Source organism: Hemitrygon akajei, chromosome 15, assembly GCF_048418815.1.
Source record: "Hemitrygon akajei chromosome 15, sHemAka1.3, whole genome shotgun sequence".
In the NCBI taxonomy this organism is placed as follows: Eukaryota; Metazoa; Chordata; class Chondrichthyes; order Myliobatiformes; family Dasyatidae; genus Hemitrygon; species Hemitrygon akajei.
In genome coordinates this window covers 20,142,260-20,167,404 of record NC_133138.1, presented here as the reverse complement: position 1 = coordinate 20,167,404, position 25,145 = coordinate 20,142,260, and the positions used below count along the sequence as shown (strand labels likewise).

Here is a 25,145-nt window from a genome sequence, read left to right as displayed (position 1 = left end):
ATAAAAAATCATACAGTGTGTCCTTATTTAACCTCCCTATTTCTGTGTTTGATTCCTCTCACAAAGATCAGTAATATTGTTGGATGTTTGGATTCTGTACATGCTTGCTAGCTTGTTGTGAATCATGCATGTGGACAGACAGATCTTTCCATTTCAGAGCTCTGCAGTCTGTCCCAAGATTATATAAAAAAACTAATGAAATCTTTCATTTCACTCCTCACTTGTTATAAACCTTGTGATTATTTTTGTAACCCACAACTCAACAATTTGCTCGGCACTACTTTCTTGTGATTGAAATTTCCTTGTTCATCTCTTCAATTCCTAATTTACATCTATTTCTGGAATGTTACTTTTCTCCTCTACAACAAAGACTGATGCAGAGTACCCCCTTAACTTATCTGCTATTTCCTTTATTTTTATTGTTATTTCCCCAGACTCACTTAAGATGGAACCTTCAGTTAGTTGTTTAAGAAACAGTTTTTCAAAAAATGGTTCCATGATGCTATTTTTCTTATGTTCAGCTAAGATGCTTCCTCATACTGATTTCCTGAACGTGTGTCAACTCTTTATGTTGTCCATCATAAATTAACACTCCTCTACCCAGCTTACTGTCCTTCCTAAATATTGTGAAGCAATCAGCATTCAGGTGTTAATCAAGGTTGTTTTGCAACCACATCTTTAAAATGACTGTCAGATCATTTCTGTCTCAGTTTCTGTTTTGTTTCAAAGGCTACGTGCATATGGATATAGAGCCTTTTGTAATCGTCTATCTACTAATTTACTATTAGATTTCTATTTCTGTCCCTTTCTATCATAGTTGGTTTATCATTTCCCATATTAATAGTTTGAAAAGATTGTCTTCTGAAGAAAAATTGAATAGCTGGGCATATATTTTACAGAGCTGAATAGAATGAAGAATGAGCTTGAATTATCCAAGCTTCTGAGAGGATTTGGCAATGTAGATACTGCTAAGATGTTTTCTCTCATAGAAGAATCTAAAAGCGGAGGATATTGTTTCAGAAATAGAAGTTATTAATTCAAGGTAAATTAGAGGTGGAATTTCTTTTCTGGGGGTTATGTTGCTTCAGAAATCTCTTTTCTAGAGAGCTGAGGAGGTGAATAATTGAAGGGAGGAACCAATATGTTTTTGGTCTTTAAGATGGTAATCAGTTATGAGTCCAGGCAGGAAAGTGGAGTTGAAACTAATGTCAGATTAACTTTAATCTTAATCTGTGGCAGAGGAGGTGTGAGGAGCCTCTTAATTTACTCTTGTGTTTATTTCATATATTCATCATCTGTAGTTTACAAGGTTCAAGATACCATCCTCTTGCACCTTCAAAATGCTGAAGATCCTTATCTTTATTTACTCCAGTTAGTGTCAAACATGAAAAAGAAAGCAACTATGAAAGCATAACAGTGAAAGTTTTTGGAAGGGAGAATTGGCTGAGGGGTGAACACTAGTGCTTAAGGCAAGATTAGGGATTTGAGATTTGGGCCTGGATGGATTGCTGGAAGCATGATGGTGTTTAGGTTTGGTGGGGTGTTGTGCCTGGAAATGCTATTATAAGAATACCTGGGTCAAAACATCTCAGTGAGGCAAATTTCTGAAGAAGGTTCCAAACACTAGGTTCTAAACCTATGACCCTGTACTTAATCAGGCCGTGTTTTACTTAGGCTGCAACATGCCCAGATGGAAAATGAGATGCTATTCCTCAACATCATTAAAATAGTGCAAGAGGTTATGATTCACCTTTCCAGAATAAATATGAATTTCCCAGCTTCGATAATTAGTTTTCCATATCTATTATCAGAATTAATCATTTTTTGGTGTTAGTCATTCTTCTGTGTTATTGGCTTTATTATTTTACTCATTCTTTAACAATCCTGACCGGCTATTTGCAACACATGACACTTCTCTGTCACCCTCTAACTGCCACATTAAGAACACCATAATCTACAACTATCACTGATGTTCTCTTTGTCTTAAACACCTCCACTCCCACCACTTGTGCAAATTGAAACTCAGCTTCATCTCTTACAATTTTGATGAATGATTGCTGATCTCAAAAGTTTACTCTATTTCTCTTTCCACAGATGCCACCTGACCTGCTAAGAGTGTTGTTAGCATTTTTGGTTTTCTTTTCAGATTTCCAGCATCTGTAGTTGTTCTGGTTTTCATTAAATGTTTTGCTACTTGATAGAATTTCAAGGCATTTTTTTTTAAACTGCTGTGGCATCAGAAAATGGGGCTTTCTGCTTTGCTTGGACAGCCAGCTTTTGTGGTCCTACTTTCCACACCAGTGTTTGAGAATGAAGCTAATAGAATTTTGAACTTACTGCATTGCATCTTGGTCATCCATTGTTTCACTGTATATGTAGCCTATGTGTTGTCACCTTGTGTACCTTTTTATTAAAGGTGTAGTCAGATTTGTTTGCTCTATCCTGTGACTATTGGTACACAGCTGAGTTTTTTGAGGCCTGTTCTGAAGTCAATAGGTCAACAGCAGATGCAATTTCAGTGGCTCTTCACACGGCCTTAGACCACCTGGACAACATAAACAGCTATGTCAGGTTGCTGTTCATTGACTATAGCTCAGCATTTAATACCATGATTCCTATAATCCTGATAGAGAAGCTACAGTACCTGGGCCTCTGTACCTCCCTCTGCAATTGGATTCTCGATTTCCTAACCAGAAGACCACAATCTGTGCCGATTGGTGCGGATCCTCCTCACTGACAGTCAACACTGGTGCACCTCAGGGGTGTGTGCTTAGCCCACTGCTCTACTCTTTCTATACCCATGACTGTGGGGCTAGGCATTAGCTCAAATACTATGTATAAATTTGCTGATAATACAACCATTGTTGGTAGAATCTCAGATGGAGATGAGAGAGTGTACAGGAGCAAGGTATGCCAGCAAGTGGAGTGGTGCTGCAGCAACAACCTTGCACTCAGTGTCAGTAAGATGAAAGAGCTGATTGTGGACTTCAGGAAGGGTAAGATGAAGGAACGCATACCAATCCTCATAGAAGGATCAGAAGTGAAGAGAGTTGGCAGTTCCAAGTTCCTGGGTGTCAAGATCTCTGAGGACCTAACCTGGTTCCAACATATTGATGCAGTTATAAAGAAGGCAAGATAGACTATACTTCATTAGGATTTTGAAGAGATTTAGTATGGCAACAAATTCACTCAAAAACTTCTGTCGATGTACCGTGGAAAGCATTCTGACAGGCTGCATCACTCTTCGGTATTGGTGGGGGGGTGGGGGTTACTGCACAGGACCGAAAGCACCCAGGGCATACTTTTTTCTCATTGATACCATCAGGGAGGAGGTACAGAAGCCTGAAGGCACACACTCAGCGATCCAGGAACAGTTTCTTCACCACTGCCATTTGATTCCTAAATGGACATTGAACCCGTAAACACTATCTCACTTTTTTAATGTACATTATTTCTGTTTTTTGCATGTTTTTAAATCTATCCAATATACGTGTACTGTAATTGATTTACTTATTTATTATTATTTTTTCTTCTACTATATTATGTATTGCATTGAACTGTTGCTGCTAAGTTAACAAATTTCACAACACATGCCAGTGATAATAATTCTGATTCTGAAGTTCTGGAAATACATTGAGCTTGGAATCTCCAGTACTTGTGACGTTAGTGAATAGGCTGTGATGATAAAAGCAATATTTCATTCATCAGAGAAGAGTACATTTAAGTCCATTAAATGGATTTTATACACTTTAAGCAATCGTTAATTTGCTTTTGGTTCATTAATAGGTGAAGTGTAATGTTTGAATCTTTTTTTACTGCTGCTTGACTGTAAGGTAATATTAGCAACACTGAATATAGTCAGCACCTTGGTTTAATTTATATTTTCCCATAAGGGTTTATTATCAATACAATAAAATATTTTGTGTGAAATCAACAACTTGAGTGATATACATGATCCTGCTTTTCCCTGGGCACCGAAAAGTTCCTTACCAAAATAATAAATAGCACTTTCAGTTATTATGACCATGAGATGTTGATACGGTGGGCAAAGCTTGAATTTTGTTCAGCACTTTGCCATCTGACTTAATGTTACTGCCATTATTTACATTATATAATACATTTTTATCATTTGCTTATAGCAAGATGAGCTGTGCTTTTCCTACCAACCACACATCACCTTTGGAGTTTTGCCAAAAAAAAAGTCATATTTATCTTTCCTCATATCTACTTGAAGCCCATAGATAACATCACCTGTAAAGGGTGAACTACCACATTAACATATTTCTACCCCATCTACCACTTCACCTCACATAACTTTCCAGTTAAAAGAATGCAGAACTTGAATGCTTTAAGAATCTAGTCTAGGATGAACTTGTTCCAGCTGAAACCTGCAACAACCTAATTCAAAATTTGATTCAATTTCTACATCTCTGTCTTCAATTTCCATCCTTTTTACTGGCTACTCTGGATGTTAACCATATTGTTATCTCATTATGGAAATATCCATCATAATATTCTTCAATGTAAAACAGCTTCTCCACATTTGCAACATGGCCCAGCATTTCAGGACCACAAAAATTCCAAAAGCTTGACACCTTCTCCTTAAGAATCTGATTTAAACTGTGACCAAATTTCTAGATTCCTCATAGTCCAATTTTGCCTCTGTGAAGCATGTTTTTCTTAGTGATGGAAATTATATAAATGCATATTTTTAAAGTTTTCCATGGCTTTTCGGTGCCATACAACATTGAACTACAGAGAAATAGATTATGACGCAGGCAGCAGTATGTTCATAATTAATTAATAAATAGTTACAGAGAATAAGAGACTGATTTTTTTTGTTATTTTTTCTCTAGATGGACCAAGCCCCTTTCATTTGGTGATTGTGTAGGAGATGAATTACCATTAGGCTGGGAAGAAGCATTTGATGCACAAATTGGAGTTTATTACATTGATCACAATACACGTAAGCTTTCCAATTATGGAATTATTTTCTTCATCTCTAAGGCAAGAATGAGGGCAACTTAATAGAATGCATTTAAGGTGGATTTCCTATGACATTCTGAGGACCCAATCAGAGATTTGCTATTTTGAAAATTGGTGTGTAATGAGAAATGATTAATTGACTATCTCACTCTAAAGGATTCACTAGTGATGTGTGATCATAATATGATTAAATATGGTATTCAGTCTTAGTGTGGCAAAGTTAAATTTGTTAAAAATTAGAATCCTGAATTTAAATAAAGGCAATTACATAGGTATGAATGATAAGTGGTACTTTAAGAAATTAGATTAATGGAGATGATGATAAATAAGGAGAAACTGGCATTTAAATATTATTCTATAATTGACAACAGTTGTTAAAGCTATTTAGCCCAGCATTAACTATGGAATAATGATGCAGTTGAAGAACAAATAATTAAGAGAAAGCAGAATAATTAAAATGGCATAACATGATTAGGTACAGACTGTATGCTTTTTATGAAAGAAATGCTGTTTGACTAACTTATTAGGATTTGGATATGTAACAATCAAGTAACTAAGTGGAAGTTGATGGATTTGGTATATTTGATTTTCATCCCATCCTGGAATTTAGAAGAATTAGATGGGGAACTTATGGAAACATAAAACTATAAAAGGGACAGTACTGTACTTGTAAACATGCAGTAGAGAGAAAATTTGTAAATCTGGTGGGAGCAAAGGATGTCAAAAATAGCGAGGGTGGAGTGCTAGGAGGGAAGTGGGCCAGGTGGCAGAGAAGGAGTGCCAGGAGCAGGGGGTGGCAAGGATGCAGACACACCCAGCCCTGAGACACCTGGCAAGGTTATTTGTTTCCAAACAATTGATTTATTGATCATTACAGAATGTCTTTCTGGTGCTTCCTGCTCCCTCCCCTCTCCCTTTCCCGGATCCCAACCATGATTCCCCACGCCCTGCCCCCTTCTCAGTCTTATTCCACAATAGAGACCCATATCAGAATTAGGTTTATCATCGCTCACATACGTCATGATTTTCTTTTAATTGCGGCAGCAGTACGGTGCAAAACGTAAAATTTTGCTAAATTATTTGCTAATTCACTATGTGTGTATACACCTAAGGCTTTTGCACAGTACTGTAAAACAAGCAGAAATGTTGTTTCCATTGGTAGTTCAGATCAGAGCTAGGGGAGATGGCCTCAAGGTCTAGGTGAATAGATTTAGGATGGAGATGAGGATAAATTGTTTTTCCCAGAGAGTGGTGAATCTATAGAATTCTCTGCTCAGGGAAGTGGTAGTGGCTACCTCATTAAATATACTTAAGACACAGTTAGATAGATTATTCATAGCTGGGGAATTAAGTGTTTGGGGAAAAGCTGAGATAACTCCTTGGTCAGATCAGCCATAATATTATTGTATGGTGGAGCAGGCTCGACAGGCCAGATGATCCATTTCTGCTTCTATATCTGATGTTCTTATCTAATTTAATGAATGTTGCAATGATAGGTGGAGAAGCAAGTTTTGAGGTAGACACGGAAGGTCTATGAAAGGACAGAACAGAAACATGGCACTGTTTGATCAGTATGAATGACTAAATAATTCAGAGAGATCTTAGTACCTTCATGTAAAGTGAGCAAAGCTATTAGAGCTGCTGTCTCACAGATTCAGTGACCCAGGTTCAATCATGATCTTTGAGGTGTGCTGTTATATGGACCTTGCCCACACTATATGTAACACTGTGGGATTTCCTGGGAGTTCTTGTTTACTCCCACATATACAATAGAAACATAGAAAACCTACAGCACAATACAGGCCCTTCGGCCCACAATGTTGTGCTGAACATGTCCCTACCTTAGAAATTACTAGACTTCCCCATAGCCCTCTATTTTTCTAAGCTCCATTTACCTATCCAAAATTCTCTTAAAAGACCCTATTGTATCTGCCTCCACCACCGTTGCCGGCAGCCCATTCCATGCACTCACCACTCTCTGAATAAAAATCTTAACCCCTGACATCTCATCTGTACCTACTCCCCAGTACCTTAAACCTGTGTCCTCTTGTGGCAACCATTTCAGCCCTGGGAAAAAGCCTCTGACTATCCACACGATCAATGCACTATCAATGACTATCCACACGATGTCATCATCTTGTACACCTCTATCAGTTCACCACTCATCTTCCGTCACTCCAAGGAGAAAAGGTCAAGTTCACTCAACCTGTTTTCATAAAACATGCTCCCCAATCCAGGCAACATCCTTGTAAATATCCTCTGCACTTTTCTATGGCTTCCACATCCTTCCTGTAGTGAGGCAGCCAGAACTAAGCACAGTACTCCAAGTGGGGTCTGACCAGGGTCCTATATAGCTGCAACATTATACCTCGGCTCCTAAATTCAATTCCACAATTAATGAAGGCGAATACACCATATGCCTTCTTAACCACAGTGTCAACCTGTGCAGCTGCTTTGAGCGTCCTATGGACTCGGACCCCAAGATCCCTCTGATCCTCAACACTGCCAGAGTCTCACTATTAATACTATATTCTGCCATCATATTTGACCTACTAAAATGAACCACTTCACACTTATCTGGGTTGAAGTCTGCCACTTCTCAGCCCTGTTTTGCATCCTATCAATGTCCCGCTGTAACCTCTGGCAGCCCTCCGCACTATCCACCACAACACCAGCAACCTTAGTGTCATCAGCAAACTTACTAACCCATCCCTCTACTTCCTAAGGTCATTTATAAAAATCACGAAGAGTAAGGGTCCCAGAGCAGATCCCTGAGTTACACCACTGGTCACAGACCTCCATGCAGAATATGACCCACCTACAACCACTCTTTCACTTCTGTGGGTAAGCCAGTTCTGGATCCACAAAGCAATGCCCCCTTGAATCCTATGCCTCCTTACTTTCTCAATTAGCCTTGCATGGGGTACCCTCTCAAATGCCTTGCTGAAATCCATATACACTACATCTACTGCTCTTCCTTCATCAATGTGTTTAGTCACATCCTCAAAAAATTCAATCAGGCTCGTAAGGCACGACCTGCCCTTGACAAAGCCGTGCTGACTACTTCTAATCATATTATGCCTCTCCAAATGTTCATAAATCCTGCCTCTCAGGATCTTCTCCATCAACTTACCAACCACTGAAGTAAGACTCACTGGTCTATAATTTCCTGGGCTATCTCTACTCTCTACTATTTCTTGAATAAAGGAACAACATCCGCAACCCTCCAATCCTCCGGAGCCTCCTGTCCCCATTGATGATTCAAAGATCATCACCAGAGGCTCAGCAATCTCCTCCTTCGCCTCCCACAGTAGTCTGGGGTACATCTCATCTGGTCCCGGTGACTTATCCAACTTGAACTAATTTAAACTAATGTGGCAGGGGGTTGGGAACAAGTGCAGAGAGACAGAAGGGTGTAAAATGAGGGTAGAAGCAAAAAGTAGTAAGGTGAAAAGTAAAAGTGGCAGGCAGGCAAATCCAGGGCAAAAAGCAAAAAGGGCTACTTTTCAAAATAATTGTATAAGGGCTAAGAGTGTTGTAAAAACAAGCCTGAAGGCTTTGTGCGTCAATGCGAGGAGCATTCGTAACAAGGTGGATGAATTGAATGTGCAGATGGTTGTTAATGAATATGATATAGTTGGGATCACAGAGACATGGCTCCAGGGTGACCAAGGATGGGAGCTCAACATCCAGGGATATTCAATATTCAGGAGGGATAGACAGGAAAGAAAAGGAGGTGGGGTAGCATTGCTGGTTAGAGAGTAGATTAACGCAATAGAAAGGAAGGACATTAGCCTGGAGGATGTGGAATCGATATGGGTAGAGCTGCATAACACTAAGGGGCAGAAAACGCTGGTGGGAGTTGTGTACAGGCCACCTAACAGTAGTAGTTAGGTTGGGGATGGCATTAAACAGGAAATTAGAAATGTGTGCAATAAAGAAACAGTAGTTATAATGGGTGACTTCAATCTACATATAGATTGGGTGAACCAAATTGGTAAGGGTGCTGAGGAAGAGGATTTCTTGGAATGTATGCGGGATGGTTTTCTGAACCAACATGTCGAGGGACCAACCAGAGAGGAGGTCATTCTAGATTGGGTATTGAGCAATGAGGAAGGGTTAGTTAGCAATCTTGTCGTGTGAGGCCCCTTGGGTAAGAGTGACCATAATACGGTGGAATTCTTCATTAAGATGGAGAGTGACATAGTTAATTCAGAAACAAAGGTTCTGAACTTAAAGAAGGGTAACTTTGAAGGTATGAGATGTGAATTAGCTAAGATAGACTGGCAAATGATACGTAAAGGGTTGACGGTGGATATGCAATGGTAAGCATTTAAAGATCACATGGATGATCTACAACAATTGGTCATCCCAGTTTGGCAAAAGAATAAACCAGGGAAGGTAGTGCACCCGTGGCTGATAAGGGAAATTAGGGATAGTATCAAGTCCACAGAAGAAGCATATAAATTAGCCAGAAAAAGCGGCACACTTGAGGACTGGGAGAAATACAGAGGAGGACAAAGGGCTTAATTAGGAAAGGGGAAAAAGATTATGAGAGAAAGCTGACAGGGAACATAAAAATTAACTGTAAAAGCTTTTATAGATATGTGAAAAGAAAAAGATTGGTCAAGACAAATGTAGGTCCCTTACAGTCAGAAACGGGTGAATTGATCATAGGGAACAAGGACATGGCAGACCAATTGAATAACTACTTTGGTTCTGTCTTCACTAAGGAGGACATAAATAATCTTCCGGAAATAGTAGGGGACCAAGGATCTAGTGAGATGGAGGAACTGAGGGACATATGTGTTAGTAGGGAAGTGGTGTTAGGTAAATTGAAGGGATTAAAGACAGATAAATCCCCAGGGCCAGATGGTCTGCATCCCAGAGTGCTTAAGGAAGTAGCCCAAGAAATAGTGGATACATTAGTGATAATTTTTCAAAACTCCTTAGATTCGGGATTAGTTCCTGAGGGTTGGAGGGTGGCTAATGTAACCCCACTTTTTAAAAAAGGGAGAGAAAAACCGTGGAATTATAGACCAGTTAGTCTGACATCAGTGGTGGGGAAAATGCTAGAGTCGGTTATCAAAGATGTGATAACAGCACATTTGGAAAGAGGTGAAATCATCGGACAAAGTCAGCATGGATTTGTGAAAGGAAAATCATGTCTGACGAATCTTACAGAATTTTTTGAAGATGTAACTAGTAGAGTGGATAGGGGAGAGCCAGTGGATGTGGTATATTTAGATTTTCAAAAGGCTTTTGACAAGGTCCCACACAGGAGATTAGTGTGCAGACTTAAAGCACACCGTATTGGGGGTATGCTGTTGATGTGGATAGAGAATTGGTTGGCAGACAGAAAGCAAAGAGTGGGAGTAAATGGGACCATTTCAGAATGGCAGGCAGTGACTAGTGGGGTACCGCAAGGCTCAGTGCTGGGACCCCAGTTGTTTATAGTATATATTAATGATTTAGATGAGGGAATTAAATGCAGCATCTCCAAGTTTGCGGATGACACGAAGCTGGGCGGCGGTGTTAGCTGTGAGGAGGATGCTAAGAGGATGCAGGGTGACTTGGATAGGTTAGGTGAGTGGGCAACTTCATGGCAGATGCAATTTAATGTGGATAAATGTGAGGTTATCCACTTTGTTTGCAAGAACAGGAAAACAGATTATTATCTGAATGGTGGCCGATTCGGAAAAGGGGAGGTGCAATGAGACCTGGGTGTCATTGTACACCAGTCATTGAAGGTGGGCATGCAGGTACAGCAGGCAGTGAAAAAGGCAAATGGTATGTTGGCATTCATAGCAAAAGGATTTGAGTACAGGAGCAGGGAGGTTCTAGTGCAGTTGTACAAGGCCTTGGTGAGACCGCACCTAGAGTATTGTGTGCAGTTTTGGTCCCCTAATCTGAGGAAAGATATTCTTGCCATAGAGGGAGTACAAAGAAGGTTCACCAGATTGATTCCTGGGATGGCAGGACTTTCATATGAAGAAAGACTGGATCGACTAGGCTTATACTCACTGGAATTTAGAAGATTGAGGGGGGATCTTATTGAAACGTATAAAATTCTAAAGGGATTGGACAGGCTAGATGCAGGAAGATTGTTTCCAATGTTGGGGAAGTCCAGAACGAGGGGTCACAGTTTAAGGATAAAGGGGAAGCCTTTTAGGACCGAGATGAGGAAAAACTTCTTTACACAGAGAGTGGTGAATCTGTGGAATTCTCTGCTACAGGAAACAGTTGAGGCCAGTTCATTGGCTATATTTAAGAGGAAGTTAGATATGGTCCTTGTGGCTGAAGGGATCAGGGGGTATGGTGAGAAAGCAGGTACAGGGTTCTGAGTTGGATGTTCAGCCATGATCATACTGAATGGCGGTGCAGGCTCGAAGGGCCGAATGGCCTACTCCTGCACCTATTTTCTATGTTTCTATGTTTGATACTTTCCCAAAGGTCCAGCACATCCTCTTCCTTAATATTTACATGCTCAAGCTTTTCAGTCTGCTGCAAGTCTGCACAACAATCACCAAGATCCTTTTCGGTAGTGAATACTGAAGTAAAGTATTCATTAAGTACCTCGCTATTTCCTCTGGTTCCATACACACTTACCCAGTGTCACACTTGATAGGCCCTCTTCTTTCATGTCTTATCCTCTTGGTCTTCACAATCTTGTAGAATGCCTTGAGGTTTTCCTTAATCCTTCTCGCCAAGACCTTCTCATGGCCCCTTCTGGCTCTCCTAATTTCCTTTTTAAGATCCTTCCTGTTAGACTTATAATCTTCTAGATCCCTAACATTACCCAACTCTCTGAACCTTTTGTAAGCTTTTCTTTTCTTCTTGACTAGATTTATTAAAGCCTTTGTATGCCATGGTTCCTGTACCCTACCATAACTTTCCTGTCTCATTGGAACATACCCATGCAAAAGCCCACAGAAATATCCCCAAAACATTTGTCACATTTCTTCTGTACTTTTCCTTGAGAACATCTTTTCCCAATTGAAGCTTCCAATTTTCTGCCTGATAGCCTTATAATTCCCCTTACTCCAATTAAATGCTTTTCTAACTTGTCTACTCCTATCTCTCTCCAATGCTATTGTAAAGGAGATAGAATTATGATCACTACCTACAAAATGCTCTCCCACTGTGAGATCTGACACCTGACCAGGTTCATTTCCCAATACCAAATCAAGTTCAGTCTCTCCTCTTCTAGGCTTACCTACATATTGTGTCAAGAAACTCTCCTGAACACACCTAACAAACTCCACCCCATGTAAACCCCTTGCTGTAGAGAGATGCCAATGGATATTTGGGAAATTAAAATCTCCCATCATGACAACTCTCTTAGGTTAATTGGCCATTCTGTATTGTTCCTGGTCTGTAAAACTTGGGATGAATTGATCAGAATGTGGGGACAATGGGTTACAGATAAAGTTAGTGGGGCAGAGGGGCACTGTGTGCTGGAATAAATGATGGGATAAAGTTGCCCCCTTTTATGTTATGAGTAAATACGGAAATACATAGCATGTTTACATAATTAAGCTAAATTGGATGTTGTACTGTTTTTCAAGGGGATTATGTGTAGTGGGGTGGAGATCCATCTCTACCAAAGGAGGTGTAAGGCACTCCTTCTCTCCGTTAGCCTGCAGGTCACCCTTAGGTAAGTTGTAGCACCTGCTTAGCCCCCCCATTCAGGGTCACATTAAGTCATGGTAGCAGATGGTCATATGAGCAGCTGGTGCATATCGCATGTCCTGGTTATGCGACCAGTGACATCAGGCAGACAATCTCTCAAGAATATTGATAATGGTTATTGTCACCCGTCTTGTAAAGACTTTGCCCAGATTAAAACAATGGCAGATCACTTCTATAGAAAAATCTGCTAAGAACAATCGTGGTCATGGGATCATGATCACCGCAATGATGAAACAAAAGTTAGCATTCAGTGAGCCAAGCTGTCTTAGTATCCTCACTTAAAGAAAGATATATTTAATGGTTGCACAGTGCGGTTTCAAAGAACTAATTCCAGACTGAACTTGTACTGCTAATTTTAAAAACCAAATTAGGAGAGGTGATCTCATTTGAACATAATATTTTGAAGAGACAGAATAGAACCTCTGAGGAAGTTTTGTGGTGAAGAGGTCTTGCAATAAGAATTTGGTCACTTAACAATGAGATGAGGTAGAGTTTCTGCTCTGGGTGTTCTGAATCTTTCACATTAGGAAGTTGTAGATGTTACCTTTGAGGCAACAATAATATTTTGAACCACAGTAGAATGAAAAGTTATAGCGTTTGGCTGGGAGAGAAGAGACAAAATCAAAAATTGTTGCAGCAGACTCAAAGGGCTACTTGGGTTATTACTATTCTTATTTTTTATTTACCCGTGTCTTTAGAAATCATAAATCCACAGTCCCATTATTTTGCAGCTTTTGGGGTGAATAACTGTAAATTAGTGTACGTTCTCATTTTAAGTCCCATGATAATTTACGGATAGTTGAACCTGATACATCTTGAAACCTTTTGCATGTTCCACATTTCCTTAATTGTTTTAAAACGTGAACTTTAATATAATATCATGATTTATTGCCTTTCAGAGACAACGCAGGTGGAGGATCCTCGGGCTCAGTGGCGAAGAGAACAGCAACGCATGTTGAAGGACTATCTGGTAGTAGCTCAGGATGCACTGACTGCGCAGAAGGAAATCTACCAAGTGAAGCAACAGAGATTAGAATTAGCTCAACATGAATACAAGCAGTTATATGACGTTTGGAAAGATAAATCTAGTTCCCAGACCAGCTGTGAGTGCTGTTTCTAGTCTGGCTGTTTCTCTTCTACATACAGAAGTATTGGCTGATTTTTAAATATAATGAAACATCAGCATAGCATTTCCTTCACTGATCTTCATGCACAGATTTTGTAATAAAGTTTAGGGTACAATTGTATGTTTCCAGTCTTTTTGATCCTGAATTTGTAATTTTCCTTATTGATTAAAGAGTAGCTTGGTCCTACCTATTTGGATTACCACATTGGGGTAAAATCTTTTTGTGGGAATGCAATAATTTTAAATGTAGATTCACTAGAATTAAACTTTGCTTTATTCTGGGGATCATTGGCCTAGAATTCCCTGGGAACACGCACTTGCCATTTTCTTGGGGTCTGGGTTGACATTGTCAGCTTTGTCTCTGAAGTTGGCTCTAATCTGATTTGGTTAGGTTGTTCAGGTTCTAAATCCTTTAGAAATGCTTGACTGCTATTAAAACATGCCCAGGCTGAACCACCCATTAAAGTTTAGCTCTTAATAAATGCCTCTTAACACTGGAGAACATTCACAAAAAATGTAGGTTATTTTTTGATAAAATGAACAAATAAGTACATTTATGCGGTACGGTAGTGTAGCGGGTAACTTTACATTGTCAACAGTAAGATTGGGGTTTGATTCTTGCTGCATTCTGTAAGGAGTTTGTACATTTTCCCTGTGGTCGTGTGTGTTTCCTCTGAGTGCTGTGTTTCCTCCCACGTTCCAAGGGGATAGGGTTAGGGTTAGTGAGTTGTGGGCATGCTATGTTAGCACCAGAGTGTGGCAATACCTGTGAGCTGCCTAGCACAATCCTTGTTGATTTGATTAGCTGTAAACAATGCATTTCATTGTATGTTTTGATGTACATATTACAAATATGTCTAAGTAAATTTATCATCAAAGTACATATATGTCACCATATACAACCCTGAGATTCATTTTCTCACAGGCATACTCAATAAATGCATAATAGAATCAATGAAAAGTTGCACCAACTTGGGTGTTTGACCAGTGTGCAAGAAACAAACTGTGCAAATGCAATAGGAAAGTTAGAATAATGATAATAATAATAATAAATAAGCAATAAATATCAAGTACATGAGATGAAGAGTCATTGAAAGAGTCTGTAGGTTGTGGGAACATTTCAATGATGGGGCTTGTAGGTGAGTGAAGTTATCCCCTTTGGTTCAAGAGCTTGATGGTTGAGGGGTAATAACTGTTCTTGAACCTGGTTGTGTGAGTCCTGAGGCTCCTGTACCTTCTTCCTAATGGCAGCAACAAGAAAAGAGCATGTCCTAGGTGGTGATGGACTCTGATGATGGATGCTGCTTTCTTGTGACAGCACTTCACGAGGATGTGCTCGGTGGTGGGGAAGGCTTTACCTGTGATGAACTGGGCTGTATCCATGATTTTTTATAGGATTTTCCATTCAAGAGCTTTGATGTTTCCATACCAGGCTGTATGCAGCTGGTCATTATATTCTCCACCACACATCTATAGAACTTTTAAATGTCATGCTAATAATAAAGCTAATCTTTAAATTAACTTCAGTTAAAGAAATTTTGATCATCTGAAATACACATTTTTTTCTTCTACAGTTTCTGAACTTTCTCAGTCAGAAACTGACACTGGTGCTACAATCCTTCCTGTTTCTATGGCTTTAGTTTTACAGCACTTTGTTAATTGAGATTTATTGAATGATATGGTACACTTATAGATATTAGATAATGGAATTGAGTAAAACACTCCTTGTAGTCAGTATTTAGCAAATGGAATGCTCGCAGCCAAACTGTTGGCAAACTCTTATAACTTGCCTGTTTCTTTCTAAATTTGGAGGTGTATCCAAATTCCTGACAAGTATGTGAAGAATTGTTTGCAATTCCATGTGGAACTACAGATATTTCTTTGAACATCAGGGCTAGTAGATTATTATTAAGTAAGTCTGCAATCTGGAAAGATTTTCTAAAAAGTGGTGGGTTGGCAATGTCTTACATTTCCACAAGGATTGCAGTAATTAAATATGACCTACATACATGTTTATTTTTATTGTACTTTTAAAAGCCAAGATCATGATTGAATATTTTTGTGCTTTTTTTTCAGTATTCTCAAGCTCTTCGTCTAGTACTAAATATGATCCAGACATTCTCAAAGCTGAAATTTCAACAACCAAATCAAGAGTAAGATCAAAATTAATTCTTTAATCTGTGATGATCAAATTATGTAGAGCCCCCACATTGGCTGCTCCCAGTACCAGTTCAGAGCTGATTCGTATTCTTGAATCCAGGGTCTTAAAGCAAGTATCATGCAGCTTTTTAGACAAGGCAAGCAGCAGATTTAATCATTCACAGCTAGATCTGGTTAAGTCACATAAATAAGAGAAAATCTGCAGATGCTGAAAATCCAAGATATGCACACAAAATGCTAGAGGAACTCAGGAGGCCAGGCAGCATCAATGGAAAAGAGTAAACAGTCGACATTTCAGGCCGAGACCCTTCATCAGTCACAGAAATCTATCAAGCTCAGTTCATGTCAGTAAAAATTACTATTTTACTCCCAGAACATCAGAGGGCAATGTCTTAAGTCCAAACAATGTTCAGCCACTTTTCAAAAAGCTTTTGCCCATTATAAATTCAGAACTGGGGATGTTTGCTGCTAATTTTATAATATTTAATTCATCTGTAACTCCTCAGCAATGTGATCATGGCTGATCTTTTATCTCACCATTTTACAGCACTAATCTCATATGTCTTGATTTTCTTAATATTTAAAAATTAATCACTTTCATATTTTTACTCCATGAATGAGTCTGCACAGCCCTCTTGGATAGAGAATTGAAAACATTCATTACCCTTTAGGTCAAGAAATACCTGCTCAATTCTGTCCTGAATAGCTAACAACTTATTTTGAGACTGAGCCCTGGTTCTAGACACACAGCCAAGAGTAAGACTAATTTCATATCCACCATGTAAAGGTCTTTAACAGTATTGTATGTTTCAGTGAGATCCCTTGTGAATGAGCCAGTCCATGATTCATTCTTCTGTACTAAGATAGTCATCCCAGGAATCAGTATGGTGTATCCTTGATGGTTTCCTCCATTACAGTTATATCCATTCTCATGAACAAAGGTCAGAACTGGACAGAAAATTCTAAATGCAGTCTCGCCAGAGTTATATATAATTGCAGCAAGATGCAACTATACTTTTGTCCTTAAAGGGAGTGATCTCACATTTTTTCTACATTATATTAGGCACTTAACATATCTTCACCAGTTCACTTTACCTGTTTCTTTTCCCTTGAAACCTCTAAGTAGCCTCCTACATCCTCCCTCATTTTTTTACTGCATAGATGCAGCTCAGTTCTTGCAGCAGATTGTTAAATCCTCCAGATTCCAGTATCTGCACTCTTTTGTATCTCCTACATGGCTATTTATCATCAGCAAACTTAAATATAGTATACTTGATCCCCCTGACCCAAATTATTGTGAACAGTCAGTCCATCAACACTGATCACTCTGGCAACGCACTCGTTTGAGTCTACCAACCTGAAAAACATTTATTTATTCATACTATTTCTGTCTATTCACCAATCATTAATGTTCATTAATGCATTATCTTCAAAATCATGCAGTCTCATTTCATTGAATAATCTCATTTGGCATTTTATCACAGGCTTTCTGTAAGTCCAAAGACACCACCCCATCATCTATTCTGTGAGTTATGAACTTGGAAGACTCCTGATATGTCAAACTTCAGCTTGTGATTTAGTTTAATCATGGCTATACCTGTTCATTACAGTATTGAAACATTTAAAATTTCAATACATTTATTAAGAATTTATAATGCTTTGGCAATATGCCTTTTGTGTGCTGAAGTGGCTACTGAATATTAGCATTACAAATTTCCAAAAAAACTGATATGTCACCTTTCAAAAATAACCCAGAATTATTATTATTTTTTAACATAGGTGAATAAATTGAAGAATGAGCTAACTTATATGAGACATGAACTGCAGTATAAAGAGCAAGGATTCGAAACTCTTAAAGCGTGAGTATAAAATTTTAAGATTTTTTTTGAAAATTAAATTCCTTGTTATAGATTTCTAGATTATGAAAAGGAAAAAAAACATGACTTTTAGCTTGAACACAGAACCACTCTATAACCAAAGCAAGAAGTAGTGATTATCGTGTTTCCATACTAAAGTTGGTAAGGCTGCAAATCTTATGCAGATTTTAGGTGGAAAGTACCATAAAATAAGAATGTAGGATAGATTCATTATGCTGAAAAATTCATTCACAATGCAAAAACGAATGAAAAAGAAATGGGGCGTTCTTTTTACTCATTAAGTAAAGATAGGATCTAAAACATTGACCAAAATCACGAAGGATTAAATAACAGAAGATGATTAACATGCCAGTGAATTAGTAACAGCAGAGTGCTAACTCAGAATTAAATAAATAAATAAAATCGTGGTTAATTTACACAAAATGTTCTCAATATGCAGATTACTTTATTATGTGTTCATATTCCATGGCATTTGGGATTCTTTATGATTGAATTATTTGAGAATGAAGCAAGATGATCTCAATGCAATGCTCTTGTGTTTTTGTTACACTTAACAGTGTTGTGGAGTTAGCTGTATGAGTCATAAACATCATATAACTAGTGTTGTGGATAGAGCTTTGAACTGAATAGTGCAGGGGGGGTGAAAGAAGTGACATAGGATTAGAAGATGTAAGATCATCATGGTAGAGTTAAGAAACTGCAAGGGTAAAAAGACCCTGATGGGAGGTATCAGGCTGGTGCTGAATCCCAAGAGGAGGAATTTGTAAAATGCCTACAAGATGGCTTTTTTGAGCAGCTTGTGATTGAGTCTACTAGGGGGTGTCACGTACCCCGTGACCGGGTTAAGAACCAGTAGAAATGGAAAACACTTTGAAGTCTGGTATTACTAAAACTAATAGTGTTTATTAGTATACTATGCAATACAGTACTATAAATGCAAATATAGCAAACAGGTTAGCAATGATATATCTGTACATAAGTGTGGAAATAGGAAAACCAAGCTTCTTCAAGTCCAGGGGTAAATGAATCCAGTCTTACGATGATATGTAAGAAAGGTCAATTCAATGCACAAGGTTGTTGTTGTCGGTAAGAGAGAGAGATTTGTAATCCAAAGGCATATGTTGTGAGAAGGCAATTATGTCAATATTCCAAAATTTTTATTTTCGGAGGTTTTATCTCCGAAGTTGTTCCACTCCACACACAAAGTATCACCGACAGTGATCTTCAACGAATATCCTTTCAACATAAGTGGTACCACACCCGAATTCAGCTACGGGTCATCCCAAAGTGGTGACTACAGGATACTCAAACAGAAACCACGTATGGATTATCACCAACAGTAGCTTATCACTGAGGTACCGTCTTCAAGTGGTAAAACTACCAACCCAGGCCAGGATTATCACACACAGGTAGATTCCACACAAGGTTACCCCAAACACACAACTGTGATAGCCACTTATCTAGTTCCACGACATACGAACTAACTCCTACAGTGATTTGCTACAGGGGTGCCTTTCTTCAGTGAACTACCACACCCAAACAAGGATAACACACAAGTGGTAATCACAAAGGTTTCCCCCTCACCAGAGAACCCACTCCTGTGGATTAACTACGTGACAGTCACACCTTCGTATTCGAATGGAACTCAAACAGTGACCTCTTTGTCACTAGGTTTCTTCTGTTTCAAACCTTCTTCTCCCTTTTTCCTTTAAAGTCACCGAATGTGATCACAAATAAAGGTGACCGTTCTTCAGTGGTGGAGCTATCACCCAGGCAAGGGAGGACACACAAGTAGTTCCCCACTGGTCTCACCTTTTCATACTGTGAGCCACTGATCTATTTCCCTGAATCAATCCTCCAAAACCCCACCTTCACATGGGTGCACAAAGCTCGTTCAGTGTCCCATGGTGTGTCTGTCTGTCCCAACAGACCTGCTTTTTATCTCCACATCCTGGACACCAGCTGTCCATCAATCGGCTCCGCCCTGCTGTCTCTGCAGGAATCTTAACAAGCAGGCAAAGTGTCCTTGGAGAAAGGTAAATAATCAGCCGAGGATCCATAACATTAAATCTTGCCCCCTCTCTCTCTCTGTAACAGCTCAGTGTCCAAAAGCCAGTCTCATTCTCCCGACATTTTAAAGTGGTTGTCCACAGAAAATATGAACCCTAGGGGTACATAACAGGGGAAAGCAATTCTGGTTTGAGTGATGTGTAATGAACCAGAGTTGATTAGGGAGCTCAAGGTAAACTAACCCTTAGGAGGCAGTGATCATAATATGATAGAGTTCACCCTGCAGTTTGAGAGAGAGAAGCTAACTCAGAGTTATCAGTATTACCATGGAGAAAAGGGAACTATGCAGACATGAAAGATAAGCTACCCGAAGTTGATTGGAAGGGGACACTTGCAGAGATGACAGCAGAGCCGCAATGGCTGAAGTTACTGGGAACAATTCAGAAGGTGCAGGATCAGTTCAATCCAAGGAGAAGAAGCATTCTATAGAGCCAACAATGGCCGACAAGGGCAGCACCAAAGCAATAGAGAGAAGACATACAATATTGCAGAAGAAACAAAAGTGTGAAAGTACGTAACCTCAAGGACAGTTTCTACCTCGATATTATGAGACCATTGAATGCTTCCCTAGTATGATAAGATGGGCTCTTGGCCTTACAGTCTACCTTGTTATGATCCTGCACCTTATTGTCTGCCTGTACTGGGCCTTTGTTGTAGCTGTTACACTTGATTTTGCATTCTGTTATTGTTTTGTTTTTCCTTGTGCTACCTCACTGTGTGATGAATTGGTCTGTCTGAACAGTATGTAAGACAAGCTTTTCACTTTACCTTGAAATAAAACCAGTTCCAATTCCAAAAATATTCAAGATCTCTAAGACCTTTAGGCTTGTAGGGATGATTTTAGAGTCAGAAATGGGTGTTAGTGGTCAGGTTCAGTTTTGGGGACAGGGATGTGGGGGAATTACAGATCAGGCTGGATCTTAGGCCTCCACTCTGTGTTCAAAGGCCAGTGATATGGTTGTGTGATCTGATATCCATATATTGATAATCAGGCTGGCAAGCGCTGTGAACAAAGACTAGCAAGTTCAAGAGCGCATGGTCCCCTCAGATCAGTGGGTTCCAGGGAGTCATTACGGGCAGGAGGGGTGAGGGCCAATCACCCTTTAGGTATATAAGTCAGCGAGTCTGGGGTTGATGCCGAAGAGTGAAGCCTGAAGGTTGATCGTAAGTCTGGATGTCAAGGCCTGATGCCCGAATCCCTGAGTCTGCGAGTCTATTGGGGAAGTGAAAGGTTTGAAGTCTGCGAATCCACTGGAGGCTAGAGGCCCGGAGGCAGCCCATCCCAAGATTGGGGTTCTGTTTGTGTGAGTGAATTGAGAGGAAGGAAATGGGCTTGTTTCCCTTTTGTGTGTTTTTTTTTTGTTGCTGTTGTCCTGATCTTGTTTTTCATATGTTCTGCAGAACATTGGGGGCAAATTATATTGCAGCCAAAATGTGTGCTTCCCCCAACATATCCTTAGATTGTGTTGGTTGTTAATGCAGACAACACGTTTCACTGTAGACTTTGATGTGCATGTGATGGATAAGCTCCTTTAGTTAGCATGAATGCAACGGGCAGAATCGCCACTTCCTGCAGTATAAATTCCTAAGATTTTATGACACCTGACCGATGATCTTGTTTAGACTTGTAGATAAATGCCTTTGGAATGTGACCTGAATTTTTATTATCAGTGGCTTTGTTGGTAATAAAATACATGGAAATCTAAAGCAAGTTCCTTTATCTTTACATCTTTGTTTCTTTGCATACACTTTTGTTTCCTATTTTAGTAACTGCATATTATGTTTTTGTTGTTGGAAAGCTTTTTGTTCTTGTTCACGGCATTTTGTTTGTTTGGATCAAAAAGTGCTTGCCACAACTCCTAAAGAATGATTACCTAGAAATTAGATCACACGTCGTCTTTTATTGTAGGTCACAAGAACCAGCTTCTGCACAAAATAATAGAAATTGTGAACAGAGCATGAATCAAGAAGTACAAAATATCCATTGCACATTTCACCGTACATCTACTACCACATAGAATATATGTGTACGTATATGACTGCATGTAAATGTGCATGCACATAATACACACAAGGCCCCAAATGTACACGGAGATACTTAGTAATATGCAATATATAGCTTGTTACTCTTTTTGGGATCTCCTAAGTACAATGGGGTGACCTACACCATCTGCATTTCTGAGGTCTATTTTAGCAACTTTACTCACCCCATTGCCCTCTTTCTGCACTGACAATTCTGGTTCCTTGGCAGTGCCCCATCTAATTTCATTTGTGTGTTCTAAAGAAAATGTTTTATCTTGGGTAAGGCCATGTCAATATTGCTGTAGAATTTCTAAACCAAGTACCCATGTCCAAAATTGTTTTCGCCTGCTGTGCTGCAATCATTTCATGAGCTGAGGAAATTTGGCTATCAGAAAAATAGTAGTAAACTGATTCTATGAAATAAATCACTATTGAAAAAGGATCTCGTGTTTTCCCAGCGTATATGATGAATAAACTCTTCTTGGGCTTCCAGCTAGATACAGCTATCGATTTTAACCAACGTTTCGATGACAAGCTCTACCATCTTCATCAGGGATGATGCCTGGGCATGTCTAGTCCAGTGGTGTTTACACCCTTGTCATCTGTCCCTCCTAATTGGTTAGTCCTCATCCAATCAGGTTTCCACTCTCCCACCTATGAATGTCAGCCGTCCTGAGTCTCAGGTTATCTTTGATCTGCATAAGCTGTGATTTGAGCTTCCTTATGGGTTTGTGGATAGTATTTGTCTGACATTTCTTCAGGATCTAGGTGATCCTTCCAGAAATCGTGGAAATATAGGGAAGACACCTAATACTATTGTCTATGACAGCTTGTACTTTATTATGTGCAGAGAATGGATTATGGGGTTTTACATTTGAATTATTTTTACTGATAATGGATGTTAATTGATTTCTGTGGTGTGTGTTTCTCAGAAAAAGGGATATATGTGAATAATCATTAACCCCGACTTCATCCCCACCCCCTAAGAAAACCTGAAGATAGCACCATTTTTCATTGTTGTTTGGATGTAGTTTGTGTGATGAAGGTTGTTAGCAGAATGTAAAAATGACACCTGTCTGGAAAGTGAATGTCATCTGTTTAGATTATTAAGCTGTTAATATATAGAAGACCAATAAATATTTGTTCAAGGAGTGTTCAGTGGAATGCAAGACCAAGGTATTTTGTGCAACTAGCATGACCTATGGCCTCAAAATGCCTTTTCTGTCCATGATTCACCATTGATCTGAAAAGGTGACCAAATGTACGAAGGATGGACCTTGGCACAGTGTTTGAAAGCTGCTTGCTTTTCAGGTGCAGATCGAACAGATGGTCAAAGTGACAAGGAGTTAGGCTGGCAGGTTGACATCAAGGTCTGTTGAGCATTGGAGAGTTTGGAGGATGTTGGCTAATTGCATGGGAATGTCAGGTCAGCAAATCTGTGATTGGGTTGGCATGTCTGTATCCGTTGTATCCATGGGCTGAAGGTAATGGGTGGATTGTGAGTTGTGATTTAGGCAGGGAGATCCAATTAAGTACAGAAAGCGGATGTGTCAGAAGTGAGTTGAAAGATCAAAATTCCTCGGATGGGCTTACTCAGGCAGATTCCCAGCATATCTGGCTTCCTGTGTGCATAAACATGTCAGGCTCAGAGGACTCAGAAGGAGATTTGCAGACATTGTCAGTTTGTCTGTTTGTTTATTTATTTATTTATGGAATGTGGGTGTCACTGATGAAGCCATTTTATTGCCCATCTCCAATTGCCCTTGAGAAGCTGGCAGTGATCTGACATCTTGAAATGCTGCCATCCTGATGGAGTGTACTCTCACAGTGCTATGGGTAGTTTATTTAGATCCGGTATTGAAAAAATAATGCTAAAATATTTCTATATTAAGAAACTGTGTCTTGCAAGGAAACATTGACATGGCTTTTCCGTACATTAACTGCTTTTATCTTTTTGCCAATATTGTGAATTTAGGAAGTGCAGTAAATCCCTGAACTTCCTTTCTTTTTAATTTCCCATTGAAATTGAATCACATGACATATTCTCATGCTGTAAGTTCTGGTTTCTAGATAACCATCTTATTTTGTGACTGTGGAGTATTCTGTATCCTGTATTTGAACTCAATGCACTAATTTACTGAATAGAGGATGGCATAAAATATTGTCTTAGAAATTACCAAGATAAAGTATTGATATAACTGTGTTAACCAATTAATTAAAAGTACAGAAGGGCCCATATCTAAACACAGGCATGAAAATCAATTTACTTAAAGCAGGATCTATTTAAAAAGTGTATTTGCCATCACTGTAGTGGATGTGGTATATTTAGATTTTCAAAAGGCTTTTGACAAGGTCCCACACAGGAGATTAGTGTGCAAACTTAAAGCACATGGTATTGGGGGTATGGTATTGATGTGGATAGAGAATTGGTTGGCAGACAGGAAGCAAAGAGTGGAAGTAAACGGGACCTTTTCAGAATGGCAGGCAGAGACTAGTGGGGTACCGCAAGGCTCAGTGCTGGGAGCCCAGTTGTTTACAATATATATTAATGATTTAGACGAGGGAATTAAATGCAGTATCTCCAAGTTTGCGGATGACATGAAGCTGGGCAGCGGTGTTAGCTGTGAGGAGGATGCTAAGAGGATGCAGGGTGACTTGGATAGGTTAGGTGAGTGGGCAAATTCATGGCAGATGCAGTTTAATGTGGATAAATGTGAGGTTATCCACTTTGTTTGCAAGAACAGGAAAACAGATTATTATCTGAATGGTGGCCGATTCGGAAAAGAGGAGGTGCAACGAGACCTGGGTGTCATTGTACACCAGTCATTGAAGGTGGGCATGCAGGTACAGCAGTCAGTGAAAAAGGCAAATGGTATGTTGGCATTCATAGCAAAAGGATTTGAGTACAGGAGCAGGGAGGTTCTAGTGCAGTTGTACAAGGCCTTGGTGAGACCGCACCTAGAGTATTGTGTGCAGTTTTGGTCCCCTAATCTGAGGAAAGATATTCTTGCCATAGAGGGAGTACAAAGAAGGTTCACCAGATTGATTCCTGGGATGGCAGGACTTTCATATGAAGAAAGACTGGATCGACTAGGCTTATACTCACTGGAATTTAGAAGATTGAGGGGGGATCTTATTGAAACGTATAAAATTCTAAAGGGATTGGACAGGCTAGATGCAGGAAGATTGTTTCCTATGTTGGGGAAGTCCAG

The 25,145-nt window shown here is 39.5% G+C and overlaps 1 protein-coding gene across 1 annotated transcript in view; it reads left to right on the top strand.

Moving 5' to 3' along the window:
- wwc1 (WW and C2 domain containing 1) overlaps positions 1-25,145 on the top strand; it is a 114,000-nt gene that overhangs the window by 36,068 nt on the left and 52,787 nt on the right. Inside the window, exons 2-5 of the mRNA XM_073067281.1 lie at positions 4,857-4,966; positions 13,578-13,781; positions 15,881-15,957; positions 17,744-17,823. Coding sequence (XP_072923382.1) covers positions 4,857-4,966; positions 13,578-13,781; positions 15,881-15,957; positions 17,744-17,823 — 471 coding nt within the window. The remainder of the gene's footprint in view (positions 1-4,856; positions 4,967-13,577; positions 13,782-15,880; positions 15,958-17,743; positions 17,824-25,145) is intronic.